The sequence below is a fragment of the Pseudochaenichthys georgianus genome, chromosome 4 (genome assembly GCF_902827115.2).
Source record: "Pseudochaenichthys georgianus chromosome 4, fPseGeo1.2, whole genome shotgun sequence".
Taxonomy (NCBI): Eukaryota; Metazoa; Chordata; class Actinopteri; order Perciformes; family Channichthyidae; genus Pseudochaenichthys; species Pseudochaenichthys georgianus.
In genome coordinates, this window is record NC_047506.1 from 1,728,199 (window position 1) to 1,749,216 (window position 21,018).

Consider the following 21,018-nt stretch of genomic DNA (forward strand, 5'->3'; position numbering starts at 1 on the left):
GGGAACAGAAGCCACATAGAGGACCACTGAAAAAAATCAGCAACAGAGATTTGTGCACGTTATTCCTGCAAATAAGAGATATTTAGGAGTGGGAAAAGAAGGGGGTATTTGCAGAGAAAAGAGGAAGATAGAGATGCCAGAGCAGAGGCATTTTATTTAAAGGAATTGTGTGTGTCGGTACTGTTGTCGGTTGCTCTGCACAGCCAGTCTTTTCCCCATCAACGGTGGCCAGAGGCTGGTTGAAGGGGGGGGGTTTGGGGTGCAGCATCACAGAGGTGCCCCCTGTCTGCAGACACCTGCTGCTGGAGAGCGTCTGACAGCGAGGACACTGTGTCTGTGTGCATGAGCGTGCACGTGTGCATGTGAATGAGTGAGAGACGGGAGGAATTTCAGCCTGAATCTTCGCAGCCCGAAGAGAGGGGAGAACACACTGACCGGAGAGAGGTTTCTAACGCCGCTCATGTGAGTATATCATCCAGGCATCTTTATTCTTCATAATGCACATTGGAATGACTGCATGCATGTATTAAGACGTCACGTTTGGGATGACCCAGAAAGACCGTGCTGCCATTTTTACTCAGGGAAATGGCACTGGGTTGCACATCAGGAGGCAATGCATTTTGTATGAATATTTTTTTTCAGCTCGTAACTCATGCAGGATCAATCAATGGTCACATTGTGAGGTGAAGCTCAGTTTCTCCTTGCAGCATTTTGTAGAAATCTTAGAGCACAAAATGTATTCTTCGGCCACAAAATATACGTTAAAGGTTTAATTAATTAATACTCTGCAAATGTCCCTGTTGTGGGATTGATAAAGGATTATCTATAGTAGGTTGTCACATGCAAATAAGAGCACACAAACCCAGAAGCAACTACTACAAAATCAGATCTGGTACAAATTGTTGTGGCAAAATAGTAATAACAATGGTCTTCCAACATTGATTTCTTTCAGCAGAACACTTGTTTGTATTTTAATGAAATGTATTCAACAGAACTTCAAGTGAAGGTCCATTTCTCCATACAGCATTTTGTAGAAATCTTAAAGCACAATATGTCTTTTTCTGCCACTAGGGGGCTCTCAATCAAAACTCAAATATAAGTAGGAGTTTAGTTGTGTGTTGAAACTATTGTTAATAGTTTCGATGGATTTGTTCTGGAAGCTAAATTACCCAAACATGTTCCCTTCTCAGAAACAAACAAGCTGGTTTTAAAATCAGTAAAAACACAGAATAAAATGGATTCATGTTTAAAATCAGCGTTTTTTTTGCTTACTTAAAGGTGAGGTATGTAATTCACTTCAGAAACACTTTTTGTTATATTCCATGGAATGCTCTTAACATCCCGATAGCAATGAATAAATTAAATGCTTTGACAATAAATACATCAAAAATGTCATCTGTGGAAGCCGTGGCGCTGTAAAAAGCACGACCAATCATCTGAGCCGGCCCGGCTAAAGTAATTGGATGGCCTACCTGCCTGTCAGCCTTCCATCGGGGCACAAACTTATCTCGTGCCCTCATTGGTCATGTGCGCGTGCGTGTGTGTTGGGGGAGGGGCTCTGTGAGGAAGTCTGAAGGAAGGGGCAGCGTACTTTCAAACTCTAGCGCACTCGAGCTGGTTTCTCCATTCTTACCTACCCCACCTTTAAGATCAAGTTTCCGATTAATGATTGGTCAACCGCTTAGAGATGTCCCGCCCCTTAGCCTATCACGTACCATGTGTTGGAGGAACAGCCAATTGAAGTGTGAGTGTTTCATAGTGATGTCATTATTACATTACATTACATTACATTGCATTTAGCTGACGCTTTTATCCAAAGCGACTTACAATAAGTGCGTTCGACCAGGAAGACACAACCTTAAAGAAAACAGAATCATAAAGTACATCAGGTTTCATAGAGCCAAGCATTTCAAGTGCTACTCAACTGGCTTTAGATAAGCCAGTCCTTTATTAGTATATATGACCTTTAAGGAATACTTCATGAAGATTCAGTAATGTTTGCCACGTACCCATACTTATACATATACTAATATGTATTAGTATATAAGTACTTATGTTTCAGAAGTAAACAAAGGAGTCCAATGGAGGCGTTCCAGGCAGGGAGAGAAACTCCCTCTGGAGCGAACACAGGGATTTTAGCCTTGGTAATAATAATAATAATAATACATTTGATTTATATAGCGCTTTTCCTGGTGCTCAAAGCGCTTTACAAGGAAGTAAAGAAGAAAAATAACAACAAAAGTAAAAAGTGCTAAGCTAGGTGGAACAAGGGCGAGGGGTGAGTGGGCTGAGTTGAAGGCAAGAGTGACAAGGTGAGCTTTGAGGATTGATTGATGATGTGAGATCGTTGTGGACCACGTACATGCACACAAACCTATACGACACACTGACTGCAGGAATTCAAATGTAGGACTTCTTCGTATGTGTTGGTCTCCCCTCAATGTGAGTTCTCTTCAAACTCGAGAGCACACAGTAAAGAATATCAGATCTGAAGAGAAGTTTTTCTCTGAGAGATCAAACAGGCAGCAGGATTACGGGGGAGGAGGGGGGGGGATCAGGGGTCTCTTCCCCTGCCTGGATAAATCTTTTCACGATATCTGACTTTGAGGAGAGCTCAGTGGGGGGCGGGGGGGGGGGGTCTGTCCGAGTCACATGCCGCTCACATGCACTCCTCTGGGCAGGGGGATCAAAACCATGTGACCAATTATAATGAAACTTTGATAACAAAACAATGGCAACTTCTAATCCGACACGTGTTCCCGTGGACATGACGGATTAGTTAGTGCACTTCTTTATCAGACCTCTTTTCTTTGAACTGTAAATGGGTTTCATTAGTAAGCTCTACCCCCCCCCCAGGCTCTCCTCTCTGAGGGATGGGCACCACAGAGGCGACTCTACGAATGGAGAACTTGGAGGTGAAAGACGAGTGGCAGGATGAAGACTTCCCCAGGTCAGATCCTTTCATTTACACCGATAAACATCAGTTGTATTGATGTCATGTACAGTTGTTGTTGTTGTTGTTGTTGTTGTTGTTGTTTGTTGCTGGTGTTCAGGAATCTCTTAGATCTGTGTGTGTGCCTTTAGCCATGTGGCATCTTCTTGTGCTTGTGTTTTGTTGATTAATATGCAGCACTTTTTTTATTTAAGAAGAGATAATTATTTAGAGTTAATTGTAGATTAGTCACCAGGGTTTCTTGAAATACTGTTTAGTCTGCACGGATTTAGAGGCAGGGATGTTTGTGTTCATCTGAAGCTATTATTTACACCTTTTGTTACAAAATCTTAATTTCTTTATGATACTGTAGTTTGGGGTTGTTGTGATGAGGTGAAATGTTCAGCAATGTTTGAGCGCATTGGCACATTCATACTTAAAATAAAAATCTAATTATTTATTTTCCACATTTTTTCTTTTTCTTAAATGAATAAATAAGAAACTCTACAAAATCATTACAAATAATAATACAACATAACCTCATCTGATTGCTGAACTTGGGCTAGATATAATTATAATGTAATTTTATGAAGTCTGTCTTTGAGGAGAATCTTTTTCGAGGAAAATATCTGATAAATGCACATTTCTTTATTTTCCCAACGTATGTATGTTGTTGATAGCAATGACATTTGTTGTGTTGTGTTTGACTGTCACATGCAATATCTTCTATCAAGCAGGGGGGTCAAACTCAAATACACAGTGGGCCAAAATAAAAGAAACGGTACTAGTCGAGGGCCGGACTGGTTCAATGTGTATTGCAGAACGTATTGAAATGAACTTATTGCACATATTAAACCTGGAACTAACAAAGCTTAAATTATTGCCTATAAAAACAACATTAAATAATCAGCTGCATTCATTTCTTATGGCTCGATCTGCAGCTTCTCCAGAGTCATTTCTTATGAGTACATTTCCCCACAGGCCAACAACAGCTTCAACAAAACTATTCCCCTCAGAGAGAAAACCAAACATGCCCTGTTGTCGTGAGAGAAAGTGCAGAAGGAAGCATCCATTGAACTCAGTGTGCTGCTCTGAGATGCTAGTTCAGATACTTGGCATCTCATCTCGGGAGCAATAGTGATTAGAAATTATCCTGCGGGCCGAAGTTAAATCCACCAAGGGCCTGATTTGGCCCCCGGGCCTCGAGTTTGACACGTGTGCCTTAACGAGATGCATGCGCTCCATTTTGTATCCCCAGTAAATTAAAACCCAACGTATTTTCCAATGGGTTGGTTCTTCCCAAAAAGGGCTTCAATATTGGACTCATCGTTATAATCGGCACGTCACAGAGCTGCTACAGACGGATTTAGGAAGTGTGGGAATTTGATTCTCCACGCGTCAGAGCTTGATGAGCAGAAAGAGAGCAGGGGAGAAGTGGTATGACACTCCTCCTCCTCCTCCTCCTCCTCCTCTTCCTCCTCCTCTTCCTCCCCCCTCCGATGGGGAGTCAGGAAGCAGGCAGCAGGTGCAGTTTGGTCACATGACGCACCAGCAGTGAGATCAACAACACAGCATCGCCAGGGCAATGGTGGCAGGTTTTGTTTAAAGACGGAGGAACAAAAGGATTATTAATCAAGCAGCCTCTGAGGGACGCTCTGCTGCACACCGTCAGCTGAGAGGGAATGAGTTAGCAAACCAGAGGTGTGTGAGGTTTTATACAAAGCTCTCTGAAAAACAGAAGCCTCGTGCTATTTCCAGAAGGTAAGCATCATCGATTCGTCCTGTTGTTGGAGGCACACAAGAGAGTATCTCGCTTTTGTTTAGAGGAAGAAATCCCCATAAATCTGTTTATTGGTGTGACGGAGGAGGCGTTAGGATAGTAATCACTGCAGGGGTCCTCGGGGGGAGAGAAAGCATCCATCATCAGGGTCCTCTGGGAGGAAGCCGGAGGTCTTGTCTCGGGAGGAGAGCACAGAGCCACGCAGATAAGATCCTTTTCTGCAGAAAGGCTGCGCTGGTAATCCTAAACTAACCTGGCTCTGGTTTAGCTCTGGTACATACTTCTGTCCTCGTGTGCTTTGATGGGTTTAATGCAAACATATGCAGAGCAGGAGTTTGACTCTTGTGAGGAGGGAATAACAAGCAGGACGAAGAGCTGCAGAGACACGTCTTACCTTTCTCTAAAGTAAATGTATTAGCATCAAAGGTACTTAAAGTGGACCTAACATGCTATTTGTAGGCAATAGCATCGGTCTCAGATATATCAAAAATATATATAAAAAACATGTCTATGAAGTGTTTTGCTCAAAATACCAAACCGATCACCCATTCTAGCCATGCCTCATATCCCTCTATTTCACTTCCTGTTTCAAAAGTGCTGATTTGGGGTATAAAGCTTTATTTTTAAATAACACGGCAGCTACTGTCTAAACTAAATGCTGCCGTGATGAAACCCATATCATGGATTATCAAGGATCTGAAACAGTCTGGAGCTCAAAGGGTTTCTCTCTTGCCGGTTATACCACAAGGTGAGTTCCTTTCTACTTCCTGCTTCTTCACACACATGCTCTCCAGTACAGATTAGCTCTGAGTGTTAGCGATGCTAATGTAAACACCGACCATATTACGTCCAAAACAGTCGGGCATTGTTTCTGATGGCAACTTTCTGATTGGGCCGTGGGTCCACATTTCAGATATGACGTCATATCGGACACAAATCTGGATCAGCTCCGTTGTTCCCCGTTTTTAGAGATTTGGGTACGGAGGAAAAGAGAGAGACATCAAAAAGTGCATTTTGCATGATAGGTCTCCTTTAATACGAATCAATCATTGCTCAATGAGTATTAGAGTACTCATTGAACAATGGTTGATTAAAGAGTAATATATAATTTTTACTGGTTTATTTTGTCCAAATTGTTCAAAAACAACCCTTTATTCATGCAGTAAATAAAACAAAATAAACTAGCATGCCATAAAAAATAAAGTTTTTAATTCACTTTTTTTTAATAGAGGAAAAAAGCAGGAAATATATAGAAATTAAATAAATAACATAGAAAAAATAGATTAAAAGTTAAATAAATAGTAAAATAATAAACATTAAAAATACATTTATTTTAAAAATAAGATAATTAGAATTAAAAATCATTTAAATAATAAGAAATAATACAATGAATAATGATGATAAGGGGAGGTAAACTGATTTATTGGTAGATTAAATCTGATTGCAAGGCAGGTTCAATTGGGCAATTACAGAGTATATCATCATAATACATAATACCCCAAAAAATATATGTAAAAAAAAGACTTATATATCTTATTCCTCCTCTTTTCCTCCCCCTCCTCACGCCTCACCTGGCAGCCCTGTAATCTTCATTTCTCCCCAGAGACATTTTAATTATCAACTCCTCCTCTTCTCCCCCCCCCCCCCCCACACCTTTACTGTCCATTAACATCAACTTAATCACAAGGTTACATTTTGTTGTGGCAGACAGTGAAGCTGTGTTTCCATGGAGACGTTACTGGTTATTTTTGTCCTTTTCAGTGGATTATAAGGTGACTTTTAGCCGATGGTTGCACGTGTTTCCATACGTCAAAAGAGCTGGGTAAATGAGGGAAACTGACTCATGAAAAAGCATCATGACATTGAACAAAGGTGACAGATATCTCTGTAAACCCCACAACCAGGGCCTTTTTTGGGGTTAAATGTCCTCAAAATGTTGCTTTACCATGCGGAAAGTTCTGCAGTCTAAAAGAGGCTTTAGTGATTGATGCATCCTGTAAAACAAAGATCAGGAAATGGGATATAAATCGTATCAAAGCTGGTTTTAAGAGTCATGGTTGTCCTGCTAAACCTCGGCTGTCTGCAGCATCTTGACTATATATTTGTATTTGATTCAAAAAGCTATACTTTGCTTTAAATGTTATCCTCAAAGGCTCAGTATTGGTTGCTCACCTGTGTGTGTTTTCCCTGCAGACCCCTCCCAGAGTACGGAGACATGGACCCGTCCTGCGGTCTCACAGACGACAGAAACTGTGAGTAGAACACTGAAGAGAGGAGGGTCAGTAAGAGGAAGACATTACAACTCTGATTTATGAGCAGTGGTGGGTTAACGTCACACTGGAAGAAGTTAACAACAGCAAAGATACCCAATGGAGAAACTTGGTATACTCTACTTAGAAAAGCTCAAAATATTTTTTTTAATAGGGCGCAATTTTTTAAAGGGCGCAAACAATCAAAAACAGTCACATGCCAGCAGATAATGCCACTCAATTGAGCTACATAAACATACATAGATAAAACATACCAATTATCAGACAGTTATTTACCTTGGTTTAAGAAATGGTCTTGTTTTATAAAATGTTAAATTATCAATGGTTTAAAGTGGACCTATCATGCTATATTTGAATAATATAGTGTAGGACCATACCTATATAAGGCATATTTATACTTTTTATTTTTCAAAATACCAAACAGATCATGCATTTTAGCCATTCCTCATTTCGCTCAATTTAACAGTGTCTTTGCACGGGCTGATTCTGTGAGAACAGCACCACCTACAGGCCTGGCATATGTACTACAGCGTCTCCAGTGCTTTCGAACGGCAATGTCCGTGGCTGTCTCCTCCTGATTGGTGGAGTTGGCCCAATAGCCGTAGCGCCACTTCTGTGACGTCACAGAAGTGTTCAAATCTGGATCAGATCCTTTGCAGCCCCTTTTTAAGAGATTTGGGTATGGAGGGAAATAGAGAGGGTTGTGTTTTCTGACACACCGGGGACACTATGTATAAAAGACGTACAAAAGTGCATTTTGCATGATAGGTCCCCTTTAATATTAATAAAATTATATGGATGCATTCATTTGTTGACTACTTAAATGTTGCAGCTGATAAAATATACGTTTTATTTTTTTACTGCCACGTAGCTTCTATATTTCACCAACAAATAAATTAATATCTTAACCTATATCAATGCAGGATATTTCATTTGTTAATTATATTTTGTGTAACTTTTTGTCGCTGCTTTTAATTGAACTATTCACATCTTAAACTGCACTGTAACTTTTATCCATGTATTTTTTCTTTTAATGTTTATTTTATTCGCTTTTCTTTTTAATGACGGTTTTTAAATGCCATTTTCTTAATGTCTTTCATTTTTTGTAAAGCACTTTGAATTGCCTTGTGTTGAAAAGTGCTATATACATAAACTTGCCTTGCCTTGCCTAATTAATCTAAATCTGTATAGTAACTACATTTATCAAATGCATGTAGAGCATACATTTAAAGTAACAGAAATAAAATGTAAAAATACCAATCAAATCAAATTCGAGTTTATTTATATAGCACTTTTCATACACAAATGTATTTCATTTATTTACAAATAAAAACAATACTATCTCCCCCTTCCGAGGTCATAATCGGAGTAACATAGCTTTCTGATTAAACAGAACCGTTTCTAACTATAATTATATGTATTTCTTGATGTTGGGGAAATATTTTCCTGCGCCCATAGCTTTGACCCAGTTTATCAGATTGTACTGAGGACAGGCCTGCAACCTTGGGCTGCCGTGCTCTCCGTGTTTTGTCTCCATATTCCTCAGCTGATAGAGGTGTTATGGTTTGATCTTAATATGCACAATGTTGATTCTTCTCTCAGAACCAGCTGAATACATGGGTCAGGGGTAGAGATCTTCAGAATTGGTTTGTCACCTCGTGGCACTACACACGTTTTGTGAATTCTCCGGCCGAAGCTCCAAATAAGCCATCAGTGTTTGCCATCAAAGCTCCAGCTCTCTCCGTGTCTCTCTGAGTCCTGTTTCCAATTGCTTCAGAAGTTTCCATCACACTTGAGATAACTCACATTTCCTTTTAGTTTTTCCTGATCTTCTGGTCTCCCTGCAGCTCTCTCCCTGGATGTGTCTCCCCCTGGAGGAGGAGGAGGAGGCGGAGGAGGAGGAGGCGGCGGCGGCGGCGTTTCTTCGTCCCGTAAACGGCGGACGCTGATTGCCCCGGAGATGAATCTGTCTCTGGACCGCAGCGAAGGCTCTCTGCTGTCGGACGACTTCCTGGACACGCCGGACGACCTGGACATCAACGTGGACGACATGGACACGCCGGACGAGACGGACTCTCTGGAGTTCATCACCAACGGCAACGAGCTGGAGTGGGAGGGTAAGGGGTTAAAAAACAACAACAAAACATGCATGACTTTGAACCCCCTTCATCATCCCTTTATTGAACCATGACACGGACCTATAGGAACTAGTTTAAAAATGATATGTGTTCACTTTAGTCTGGATCTTAAACTTAAAATACAAAAGGTTCATTATTCAGAATTTAAAAAATAAGAACAAAACATGCATGACTGTGTTACCCCTTGAACTCTGACTTTTAGTTAATTATTTTTAGGATCTTTATTTGAATGCAGTACGCTGATTGTTTATTCAGCAACAGAATCAGAATTGGGTTTACTGCGAAGATGTACAAAAATCAGAACATTATTTCACGCAGCTGAACTTTGAAATTGATTTATTTTCTGATCACACTTCTTTGATGAAAATCCCAATTAGACAAAAACTTTATGAAGGAACAACATAAAGAATTTGGTATCCATGCTCTGGTGAGAAGTTGAATACAAAATATTCACAATGCAATGAAATGGAAGACAATTAATTAATAAAATGTAAGCTTTTTTCCTAATTTCTTCAGAAATTATTACTTAAATGTGTGATTTTGCTTTCTGAGGGTATGTCCATAAACTCCCAAAATACGTACTTTTTTTAATTTTTTGCTCCTTTTGTTTTTTAAACGTTCTTTCCTCTCACTGTGTTTCTGTATTCACCTTTGTACACCATACTGAATTCCTTCTACCTGTACTATGAGCGGATAAAATAGATGCATCTTCATGGTATTCTGTTTCCCTCCAGACGACGCCCCGGTGGCCTCGGCTAAAGCGGCCCCCGCCTCCGGCCCCCTGCAGGCGGACGAGGGGAACAGCGGGAGACTCTGGAGGACCGTGGTCATCGGGGAGCAGGAGCACCGCATCGACATGCAGATCATCAGGCCCTACCTCAGGGTCATCTCTCATGGAGGTCAGTCAGCCCCTACCTCAGGGTCACCTCTCATGGAGGTCAGTCAGCCCCTACCTCAGGGTCATCTCTCATGGAGGTCAGTCAGCCCCTACCTCAGGGTCACCTCTCATGGAGGTCAGTCAGCCCCTACCTCAGGGTCATCTCTCATGGAGGTTAGTCAGCCCCTACCTCAGGGTCATCTCTCATGGAGGTCAGTCAGCCCCTACCTCAGGGTCACCTCTCATGGAGGTCAGTCAGCCCCTACCTCAGGGTCATCTCTCATGGAGGTCAGTCAGCCCCTACCTCAGGGTCACCTCTCATGGAGGTCAGTCAGCCCCTACCTCAGGGTCATCTCTCATGGAGGTCAGTCAGCCCCTACCTCAGGGTCACCTCTCATGAAGGTCAGTCAGCCCCTACCTCAGGGTCATCTCTCATGGAGGTCAGTCAGCCAGAGGAAAACAGGAAGAGGCTTGACTTTTGTAAATAATTCAAGTTATTTTACTTACTTTACTTAATTAAGCTCATATATACTTCTACTCCGCTTCAATCCAGAGGCAAATATATTTTGTATACTTTTATATAATTAATTTCCCCTTTTTTATTGGGGAACATTTTTCGTCTCAGCAGCAGAAAGGCATGACACATTAGTTACAATCTTAGTAATATAAAAAATAAACATTAATTAACATAAAGAATAAATACATATCAACAGTAGAGAAAAATGCATATATATTTTCATCACTTTTTAGTGCTTTTTTATGTCTTGTGCTAACTTAAATGTTCCCAATATGAGATAAATAAAGGTATTATCTTATCTGTTCTTATTGAATATAATTGAATCCTATCTATTTTTATCTGATTGTATATCAAGCCATGTCCAGAGAAGCATCATGCCATGTTTCCTCTGAACCTCCCTCCTCAGGTTATTATGGGGAGGGTCTGAACGCCATCATCGTTTTCTCCGCCTGTTACCTGCCGGACAGCAGCTGCTCCGACTACCACTACATCATGGAGAACCTCTTCCTGTGAGTCAAATATGATATTAAAATACAGGTTCTAATAATAACCATACAGGGTTTATTTAAAGTACAACCAGGCATCTCAAGAAATCAGAAATAGGATCCAGGGTTAGTTTCATTTTTAAGTTCACACAGGGTCAGCAAATGAAAAATAAAAGCACTGGTTGCAATAAAATCATTATTTATATAAAATGAAAATGAAAATTAGATGTCTCGTTGGTGGTTATGGATAAAAGATGGTCGGAAATGTATGAATACAATTATTATTTTACGTAAAACCGAAATATTTAAAGCGTAATCAAGACCTAATCGGAATTAAACTACAACATAAGCATACAAATATTAAATATATAACTATACACATAAGCTGTGTGTAAAAAAAATGCAAGCATAAGAAAGAGTATGGCACTAATGTAATGCAAAAAAATTATTAAATGTGGGATAAATAAGAATAAAGTACGATATGAAAATATTATAAGGAGGTGTGTGTGTCAAATATTGCTGTTTTGTTTGTGTTTTTGAGGTGCCTTTTGCCTCATAATCCCCCCATGATGCCGTACACTTTCATATTACTGTTGTTGGGTTTAATGCAGTGCTTTCTTTGCACAGAAAGCCCTGACAGCTGTCCTCCTCCTGCAGGTACGTGGTGAGCAGTCTGGAGATGCTGGTGGCTGAAGATTATCTGATCATCTACATGAACGGAGCGACGCCTCGAAACAAGATGCCCGGCATCGGCTGGCTGAAGAGATGCTACCAGATGATTGACAGAAGGTGGGAGGCTATGGAGAAAATACTTCCACATATATGAGATTATACGGTGGATAATTAAAAGTTGACGAGAATCAGAGTTAGGTCCACTATGCTATATGTATCTGCTGAGCATTATCACAGTCAGGTTACAGAAAGCATGACATTGATACTGACAGGTAGAGAGGGGGGGTTAATGGAAGTTGTCCCTTTCTGTCAGTCAGAGGTTATATTTAAAACTGGACTCTGCTCAGAGAAAGCCTCTTGTTAAAGGAGTACCTCACCCACACAAATGATCATTTATATATCGATGACACACCCTGTGGTACCTTTATATCCTGCAGAAAAGGCAGTGTTTTTTCGGCATGCCTTCACGATGAACGAAGAATCCGTTGACAGAGAAAATGGTTTCCGATTGAGATAAATGGGGGTTTGAGCGTAGAATAGCAAATCTATGTTTAAAAAGAATTGTGTACAAAGTCTCACACAACTTGTGCACTTTAAAGCCCCTGTCACACTGTCCCGAAATTGACACCCGATGGACACGAATATGGAATTGTGAATTTCGCACGAAGATGGCCCCGAACCACACACGAAGGCAACATTTACATTACATTTAAGACCTACAACTGCAATGAAAGTACCAAAAACAATTATGTTACAGTACTATGATACTGTACTCATATCTTCAGACTTTGTTCTTTACTTTATCCGTCTTTATATGTAGAAGATATTACGTTTTCTCCGTCATGTTGTTGTTTCCATAGCAACAACAACTTCCTGTCAACTGTCCTTCAAAATAATATATTATATCCTTTTTAGTTTCACAGAACACAAATTGGGTTATTTACATAATATGTTTACATTATTTTGTTGTGCAATAAAACAACCCGATGGACCCACGATAAAGGAAATGTTCAAATTCGGCTGTGATCGTAGCAACATCGGGCCATTCGTGAGGGCATCTTAAGCCGTCGTATGACCGCTGGCGGAGTTTCTCAGGCTCCGGCAGCAACTTCGTGAGTGGTGGTAAAATCTTTGGCATGCCAAAAAATTGCCGAAGGACCTTGCGAAGGTTCATTTTCGTGTTGAATTCGTGTGTCAATTTTGCCCTTCGTAAGGCCATCGTGAGGGCATCTTGTTATCCTCGGTGCCATCGGGCATTCGCCCCGATCAGAGTGAGGGCGAATGCACCGATGATAACACGAAGATGACACGATTTGACAAGATGCCCTCACGAGTGCCTTACGAAGTTGCCGCTCACGAAGTTGCTGCCGGAGCCTGAGAAACTCCACCGGCGGTCATACGATGGCTTAGATGCCCTCACGAATGGCCCGATGTTGCTACGATCACAGCCGAATTTGAACATTTCCTTTATCGTGTGTCCATCGGGTGTCAATTTCGGGACAGTGTGACAGGGGCTTAATCCAAGTCTCACTACTTCACAATCATATATTAAAAAACATACTATTCAAAACACTTGCATTCAAGTACGTGATGAATATTAAGGTTGTCGTGAAAAGCACTTGTTTGTGAACTACTGCCATATGAGTGGATAAATGAGACTGTAAGAGTTTTTAAACATATATTTTGATATAGACTTGCTGTTGTTATTAACTTCAATTCTAACTTAAATTCATCAAGAATGTTCTCAGTTTTTTAATTATTTGTTCACCGTAGATGCATGTGAGAATAAAAAGTTCTCTGCAAGAATTCAAGGTAAAGTAATTGATGTAGGAATCATCATTTTGTGGTTGAAGTACTACATGTATTTTGTAAACACTAGCTAAACGCTGTTAACTGAATGGACTGGGTTATTTGTGTTGTGTTTGCAGATTGAGGAAGAACCTGAAGTCTCTGGTCATCGCTCATCCCACCTGGTTCATACGCACCGTGCTGGCTATATCCAGACCATTTATCAGGTAACACACACACACACACACACACACACAGACAGACAGACAGACAGACAGACAGACAGACAGACAGACAGACAGACAGACACACACACACAGAGACACACACACACACACACACACACACACACACACACACACACACACACACACACACACACACACACACACACACACACACACACACAGAGACACACAGAGACAGACAGACACACACACACACACACACACACACACACACACACAGAGACACACAGAGACAGACAGACACACACACACACACACACACACACACACAAGCGCCGATCAAACATGTTTCAAAGTGGGGAATCCATCCTTTCTTTTGCACAGGTTAAAAGGATTTTTCGCAGTAGTGATGTGCAAAAATAAACACATTTTTGGTATCAGGTAAGGATTTGGTAAGGCTACTGAACATCCAAGTGTTCGTGAATCCCCGACTTTACCCACTTGCCACCCACACACTTTACTGCAAAAGCTTAAAAAACCACATGCTCCTTGTGTGGTCCCATTTCCAGGGTTGGGAGCTTTAGGTCGTAAAGCAGAAACAACATGGACGCCTCAAAGAAGATGTTTTATAATATGTTACTCAGAGACTTTAAACAACACATTGATATCCATTTCCAGGATTGTGCATGACAAAAAAGAGCCAAACAAATAAGGCAAGCTCATCGAGTGACATAGCCTAACTCCTAACTAGAACTGGGATGCTAAATCAAAGCACACAAATTAATGTTTTATTTATTGCTATGTAAACCTAAACATGATGACTAGTAATTTACAACTCCAAAGGTTCGATTCATTAATATTTATCAACTCAAATGAGCCAATACCGTGGTACTACGGATCACAACGAACAGATTACATTACATTACATTTGTTAGACGCTTTTATCCAAAGCGACTAACATACATTCAGTACTGTGGACAATGTGGGAGCAATTTGGGGTGAAGTGTCTTTCCCAGGGACACAACGACATGCTGACTGCAGTGGGACTCAAACTTGCTATCCCCAGATTTGAAGTCCAGCACACTACACACTGAGCCACAGCCACCTCCCTCGATCTGCTTTAAATTCACCATTATAATTATGTAACCGTAACACCAGCAATGCAGTGACCATAACAGTGTGTGTTTGTGTTTTCCTGTGCAGTGTGAAGTTCATGAATAAGATCCAGTACGTGCACAGTTTGGATGAACTGGCAGAGCTCGTCCCCATGGAGCACGTCCATGTTCCTGAGTGTGTGGTGCAGTGAGTATCTCTGAACACTGGGGGGGGGGGGGGGGGGCGCTGCAGATTCTCCTGCTGTCTTTGCTATAACAACACTCACATGTCGATCTGGAGGCAGAGGAGGAAAAGTACTTGACTGTATACCTAAGTAGAAGCAGAAACATTTGAATTACTAATACTTGCCTGAGAAAAGTATATATTCATTATTAGCTAAATATACTCCAATTAAAATGATTTGTTGTGCAGTAATCTCCGTCAGTGTTTTGCTTTATATTTTTATAGCCTCTTTATTGATATATATGTTGTATTTTATTGCTCAGAATGTTTAACGATGCTTTTAATTTAACAATTTCTGTCCAGAAAAACCATTAAGCCTTCAGTCTATTAGTAATTTAAATTCTAAAACATCTAACTAGCTTTCCCCTGTATTAGATTTAGTGGAATAGAAATATAATGTAGTATAAAATGAAAAGTTAAGTAAAAGTAACTCTAATTTGAATATAATCTACATATAAAATATAGACTACGTTTAGCTTAAATTGACTTGTTCTTTAATAAAAGTGAAGTAAGATTGGTGCTCTAGTTCTTTAAAAGAGTATTTGATTTACTGGAGGATATAACACTGTTACTCATTTTCAGATTTGACGAGGAGAGGATTAAAGCACGGAGAGAAAGGTACATACATTTGTATTGCACATACATAGCTGCACTTGAAATCGACCAAAATTACTACAATAATTGTGTGTGTGTGTGTGTGTGTGTGTGTGTGTGTGTGTGTGTGTGTGTGTGTGTGTGTGTGTGTGTGTGTGTGTGTGTGTGTGTGTGTGTGTGTGTGTGTGTGTGTGTGTGTGTGTGTGTGTGTGTGTGTGTGTGTGTGTGTGTGTGTGTGTGTGTGTGTGTGTGTGTGTGTGTGTGTGTGTGTGTGTGTGTGTGTGTGTGTGTGTGTGTGTGTGTGTGTGTGGTGTGTGTGTGTGTGTGTGTGTGTGTGTGTGTGTGTGTGTGTGTGTGTGTGTGTGTGTGTGTGTGTGTGTGTGTGTGTGTGTGTGTGTGTGTGTGTGTGTGTGTGTGTGTGTGTGTGTGTGTGTGTGTGTGTGTGTGTGTGTGTGTGTGTGTGTGTGTAGGATGGAGCAGGAGCACAGACAACAGGAGCAGCAGTCAGTCCCACAGGAGCCAATTAAAAAGTCTGAGAGGTACAAATAATACTTTTCTCAGTGGACATTTTACTAGTTTGGGTCATTTGTTATTTTATTTTTAATAAGTTGTCATATCTCAAACTTTCTTAAAGTTCTCTCTTATTTTTTCTATTTTGTAGGCCAAAGTCGATGGTTGTAAATCAAGGATTATGAGGACAGAACTTTGCAGGAAAAGGTAATAAAAACACTGTTTTATTTATTTTTTCTTTGCTATGAAATCGATTAACCACATTACATGTTTAGTGAATCATGAATGCATGTCCAGTCCGCGCATACCGTTTAAGTACAAAGATTTGATTAAGAGTGGTGTCCAATATTACAATATTTCAAGATGACTTTTTTTGCATTCTTTTTTTTCTTCTTATTTCTCAGTGTTGTACAATGATGAAAAATAAGATCTTTAAACCTTGAAATATTTCAGTAGAGGAGAGCGAGGTCCAGGGCCGGACTGGGACAATAAGTCAGGCCGGGAATTATACACCCAGCCAGGCCACTACCAGTTTTCTTTTGTGCCATTTTCCTGGATTTATTTGTCAATATATACAGTGTTGCTGTGCAAATCTATTTAGGCGTTGCTGTGCACATCTAGGAACCTATCCATGTGAACATATTTTAAGTGGAGGTGGACCTAAAATCCTCTAGGGGGGTCCGGGGGCATGTTCCCCCGGTAAGATTTTAAATGCATCAATCTGGTGCACTTTGAGGGGGAAATAAAGAGACTACACCCATATGAAACAGAACTGTATACATTTAAATAATCATAAAATCATAAGGACATGGCCATAACCAATAACATACCATATCCAATATGAAAAAACATTGAAACTTGTTTATTTATTTGTTTTTGGTTCATTTATAGTTGTGAGTGTGTCTGGGCTCCTGAACCAGCCTCACCCGTCTCCCTCCTCTCCCCCTGCTCCTCTTTGAGGCAGAAGCAAAGACTAGTTTTAGCTCTCAGCAAGTTTATAAAGTTTATCTTACCTTTTTTCACCTAGTTAACATTTTATTTTTTATTATTCACGCATATTTTACTAATCACTCCCCCTTCAAATGGAAATATGTGTTTACATGAATGGTGACCAAACCGTTTGAGACCCACTGAGACTAAGTTAACTATCTAAACACTCAAGAGTCCTTTACCTCACCTGAGCTGTAGTTATCAGTCTCAGTCTGACAGCAGAGGACTCTCCTCCAACTTGTTGACAGCTCATGATATCCGTTAGTGCAGCTAGCACCAGATCTTAACAACAATAATACACGTAACCGGTGCGCGCGCATTCTCTCTCGCTCGCTCACGCCACACATACACACCCTCCCGAGCTTGAATGACACACAGAGACCAATCGAGGGCATTAGTATGATCTATATGAAAGTGGCCATGTCGGCAGGCCACATCATGTAGACAGCCAGTCACCCTCTGTGAGGCAGAGTCAGACCCACATTTGCGCAGCGTTGCGTTTACAATACAGACATTAAAAACAAATCCTCAGGCCAGTAGGCCAGGCCATCGGGAAACCTCCCGGTCCTCCCGATGGCCAGTCCGGGCCTGGCGAGGTCACATTGTTTTTAGCACACAATAACCTTACATTACTCAGACTATATTCATTTAATAGTTAAAGTAATTCGATCGCTATCAATAGACAAGTTTTACAAAATGTAAAAGTCAACATTTTGAGTGCATTTCCCCTGAAATCTGTGCACAAAACAAATTGAAATTGAAAGATTTGAGTCCATATTTGAACACCTTTTATTAACATAATGCTTTTATCATTTACATACATCTCTGTCTCTTTATAGAGTGTGTGACAGACGTATGGAGCATGAACACTTCAATTTATTCCCGTATGAAGCAGAGGGTCCAACAAGTCTTCATATGCTTCCTTGTTATACCAACATCTACCCTCTGTGCAACATGAACATGTAAGAAGGAAGTCGATGTGGAAACTGTCATTGTTGGGTTCATAGCATAGGTTCATAGTCATCATCCTGCTGTGTTTGGATCTGCTAACGTATACTTATATCATGGTGAGGCTCTGAAAAACCAGGACGTTGATTTTGGCAATGTTGTAACTTGGGGATTGTAACTCTAATTGTGGAAACTGACGTTGTAACTCCAATTGAAAGCCCCTGCAGTTTCAGAGTGCATTCTTTCACACACACATACGGGTATTGGGCCGAGGGCGACACCGTACTTCCGGTATCTGCCATTTTACGCGAGGTGCAAGCAGGCCAAGGGTTTTGCCGTACACCGTCTAGGTGTTGCTAAGCTTCCTGTACTGAATATCATAGTCTATTGCCTTAATCAATATCTAGTCAACTCTAAATTACCACATATATGCAATGGCATGATAATATTATTGTGACAAGTGGGGTGTTCACCTGGTGTTTCCAGAATTTAGACGTAGATGCAGCCAAAATCGACGAAGGCCACTTTCGAGGGTCGTTTTTTCCATACATCTGCAGGCAGTCTGTAAGGGCAATCCGACAACCCACACAGCTCTAGTTTACGCTGGTAACGACATCGAGCACACCCCTCAAGTCCAGAGATGTAATCCGAAGACATGCAGCGATTTCTTCGGTCGTTAATTCAGAAAAAAAAACTAGTGCGCTCTGCCTGGCTACGTTAGCTAGCTGTTTATATTTGCACCTCCAGGATATTTGCACCTCCAGGAAAATGGCGTATTTATATATATATATATATATGGCGCGCGTTGCATTGTGGGTAGCTCGTGACGTCACTGTGTGTGAAAGAATACAGTTGTTACACGTCCATTTAATATAATGATGTTACTGATCAATACAAAAAAACTAGACCGTCAGCAATTCTGCTAACACAGCCTAACATCAATCAATTTGAACAAATTATCAAGACGTAGCTAGGCAACTAATATTGCTAACCCCGCTCAGTTCACTAAGCTAACAGTTAACTAAGCTAACAGAAAACTGAGCTCTGAGCTATCTGTATCTACAGCTAACTGATATAGTTGCTAACTGAGCTAACAGCTACCTGTACCTATACAGCTGACTGAGCTAACAGCTAACCCAGCTAACAACTAACTGTACCTACAGCTGACTGAGCTGACAGCTAACTGAGCTAAGAGCTGACAAGCGAGCTATTACAGTTAGCGCTTAACTTTGCTATATCTGACAATAATATCGTATTTTAGCGACAACATTTCTTTCCATCAGCGACACAGTTTCTGAGGTCATTAGAGAGGTAGAAAAAAATTATCCAGTATCACTCAAGGGTCCATTCTTATTGTAGTCATTGCAGCATCAAATGACTTTGAATTTGAAACATTGAAATAAAAGGTAAAATTACAAAATGTTGCTTTATTTATAACTATTTTTAACTAAATTAACCGAAGACAGTCAGAATTTAGAATCAGACATTTGGAAAATCTGACTCTTGGAGATAAGCGCTTTGCCTAACACTAAAGATGTGTACATAATGTAAGTGAGGAAAGATATAACACTTGACTAAGACGTGTAACAACAACTTTATTCATGTAGCAGATGCTGATCCTGGGTCAATGTTCAAGCTTAGACCAAACACACATTTATATTCTGGTCAATATAATGTGTGTTCGATGTAAATAACAATACATCAGATGCCTTCATCTTAGTTTTTTGCCTCATATTGCCTGCTGTATCATGAGGCCTTCTTACTGTCTCTCATGCTGTTTAGAAAATGTCCAAATGTACTAACATCTGTACTTTATTTTTATGATGTGCCTGAAAAAAAACGGAAATTATAAATATTTGCATTTCGTGTCTGGGAAAACCCCATATGAGAAAAATCTTTAAGAATCATATATATGTTGTAAAATATGCTTTATCTTGTGCATAATGGCCACATATACGTATACGTATGCTTTGCATTATTATTCAGACTATGTATTCGCATAATGTCATGTATAAGATACCAACATAATACTTACCCACCATTTACAGAATATCTGCAATAATTTTGTATGGAATTTGTGGCATATTCAAGACAAAGTGTGTGTAGATTGTGCATATCTATTATTCTTATTGATCAGTTTCATATGGGAACATTTTCTGCCAGCGGCTTGTGAAAGAAAGTTATTATTTCATAATCCTAAAGTTTAGGTATATAGGTTTGTTCATTTCTGCAGAGCGACTTCCTCAGCACATGTTATTACTTAAAACGTTTTAAACCTTTCTCTATGAATGCATTATGGGTTTGACGTGTTTGGGTTTTGTAGATTTACTCATGTCTTCCAACCGTTCAACTATTGTAGCAGGAGGGCAGAGGAGTTTTATTTTTGTAAAGAAATGCATTATAGTATTTCCTGCCTCCCTTCTTTTTTTATTTTGCACTTTGCATTTGGTTATGTTAAGGAGGAAATAGTCTATACTGTGTTTTTGTTAAGTAGCATTACACGCAGTTGTGTAGCTGATGGTGAGGTATCAACATGTTTATCGTCTTTGGTACAGAAAAATGAAATGTCTGTTTTATAAAAGTTTCATTTCAATTATTTTATTTGCCTTTTGTGGTATGGAAATGAGAGGTTCAACTTTTGTATCATTTTCAAAGAAATTGATCAATGTTTATCGTCATCATGGTTTGTTTGCTGTACTGAGTACCTGTTTTTAACCAAATGATTAAAATAAGTCCATGAAAAGTGAAGGAATGTAGAGTATAGCCTTTCCATATGTAGTTATTTTACTTTATAGGTTTAGTCGAGTCACACCCAATATAAAAATTGGGTGTGATTTTCATTTTGACTATAAAAGCACAATATATTGTTACAAATCATTTGCCTACCATTTGTCTAATGCTACATGTTTGCTCAGATTTAAATGGTAAAGATGATCCTTCATTGGTTCTGCCTTGTAAATAAAACTGAATAAACTGTTCCTCCCAACATCT

At 40.0% G+C, this 21,018-nt stretch overlaps 1 protein-coding gene across 3 annotated transcripts; it reads left to right on the top strand.

Annotated features, from left to right (window-relative positions):
• Positions 1–7: 7 nt before the first annotated feature.
• On the top strand, positions 8–21,018 carry atcaya (ATCAY kinesin light chain interacting caytaxin a). Of its 3 annotated transcripts, XM_034081759.2 has the most exons (13): positions 8–462; positions 2,857–2,950; positions 6,906–6,964; positions 8,830–9,099; positions 9,855–10,019; positions 10,921–11,023; positions 11,657–11,788; positions 13,600–13,686; positions 14,851–14,949; positions 15,568–15,603; positions 16,050–16,118; positions 16,241–16,296; positions 17,919–21,018. In XM_034081759.2, the coding sequence occupies exons 2-12, from the start codon at positions 2,874–2,876 to the stop codon at positions 16,272–16,274; spliced, it is 1,131 nt and encodes a 376-aa protein (XP_033937650.1). In that variant the 5' UTR covers positions 8–462; positions 2,857–2,873; the 3' UTR covers positions 16,275–16,296; positions 17,919–21,018. The 3 variants fall into 3 exon arrangements, with proteins under 3 accessions (XP_033937650.1, XP_033937651.1, XP_033937652.1); XM_034081760.2 differs by lacking the exons at positions 8–462; positions 2,857–2,950 and adding an exon at positions 4,433–4,693; XM_034081761.2 differs by lacking the exons at positions 8–462; positions 2,857–2,950 and adding an exon at positions 4,433–4,633.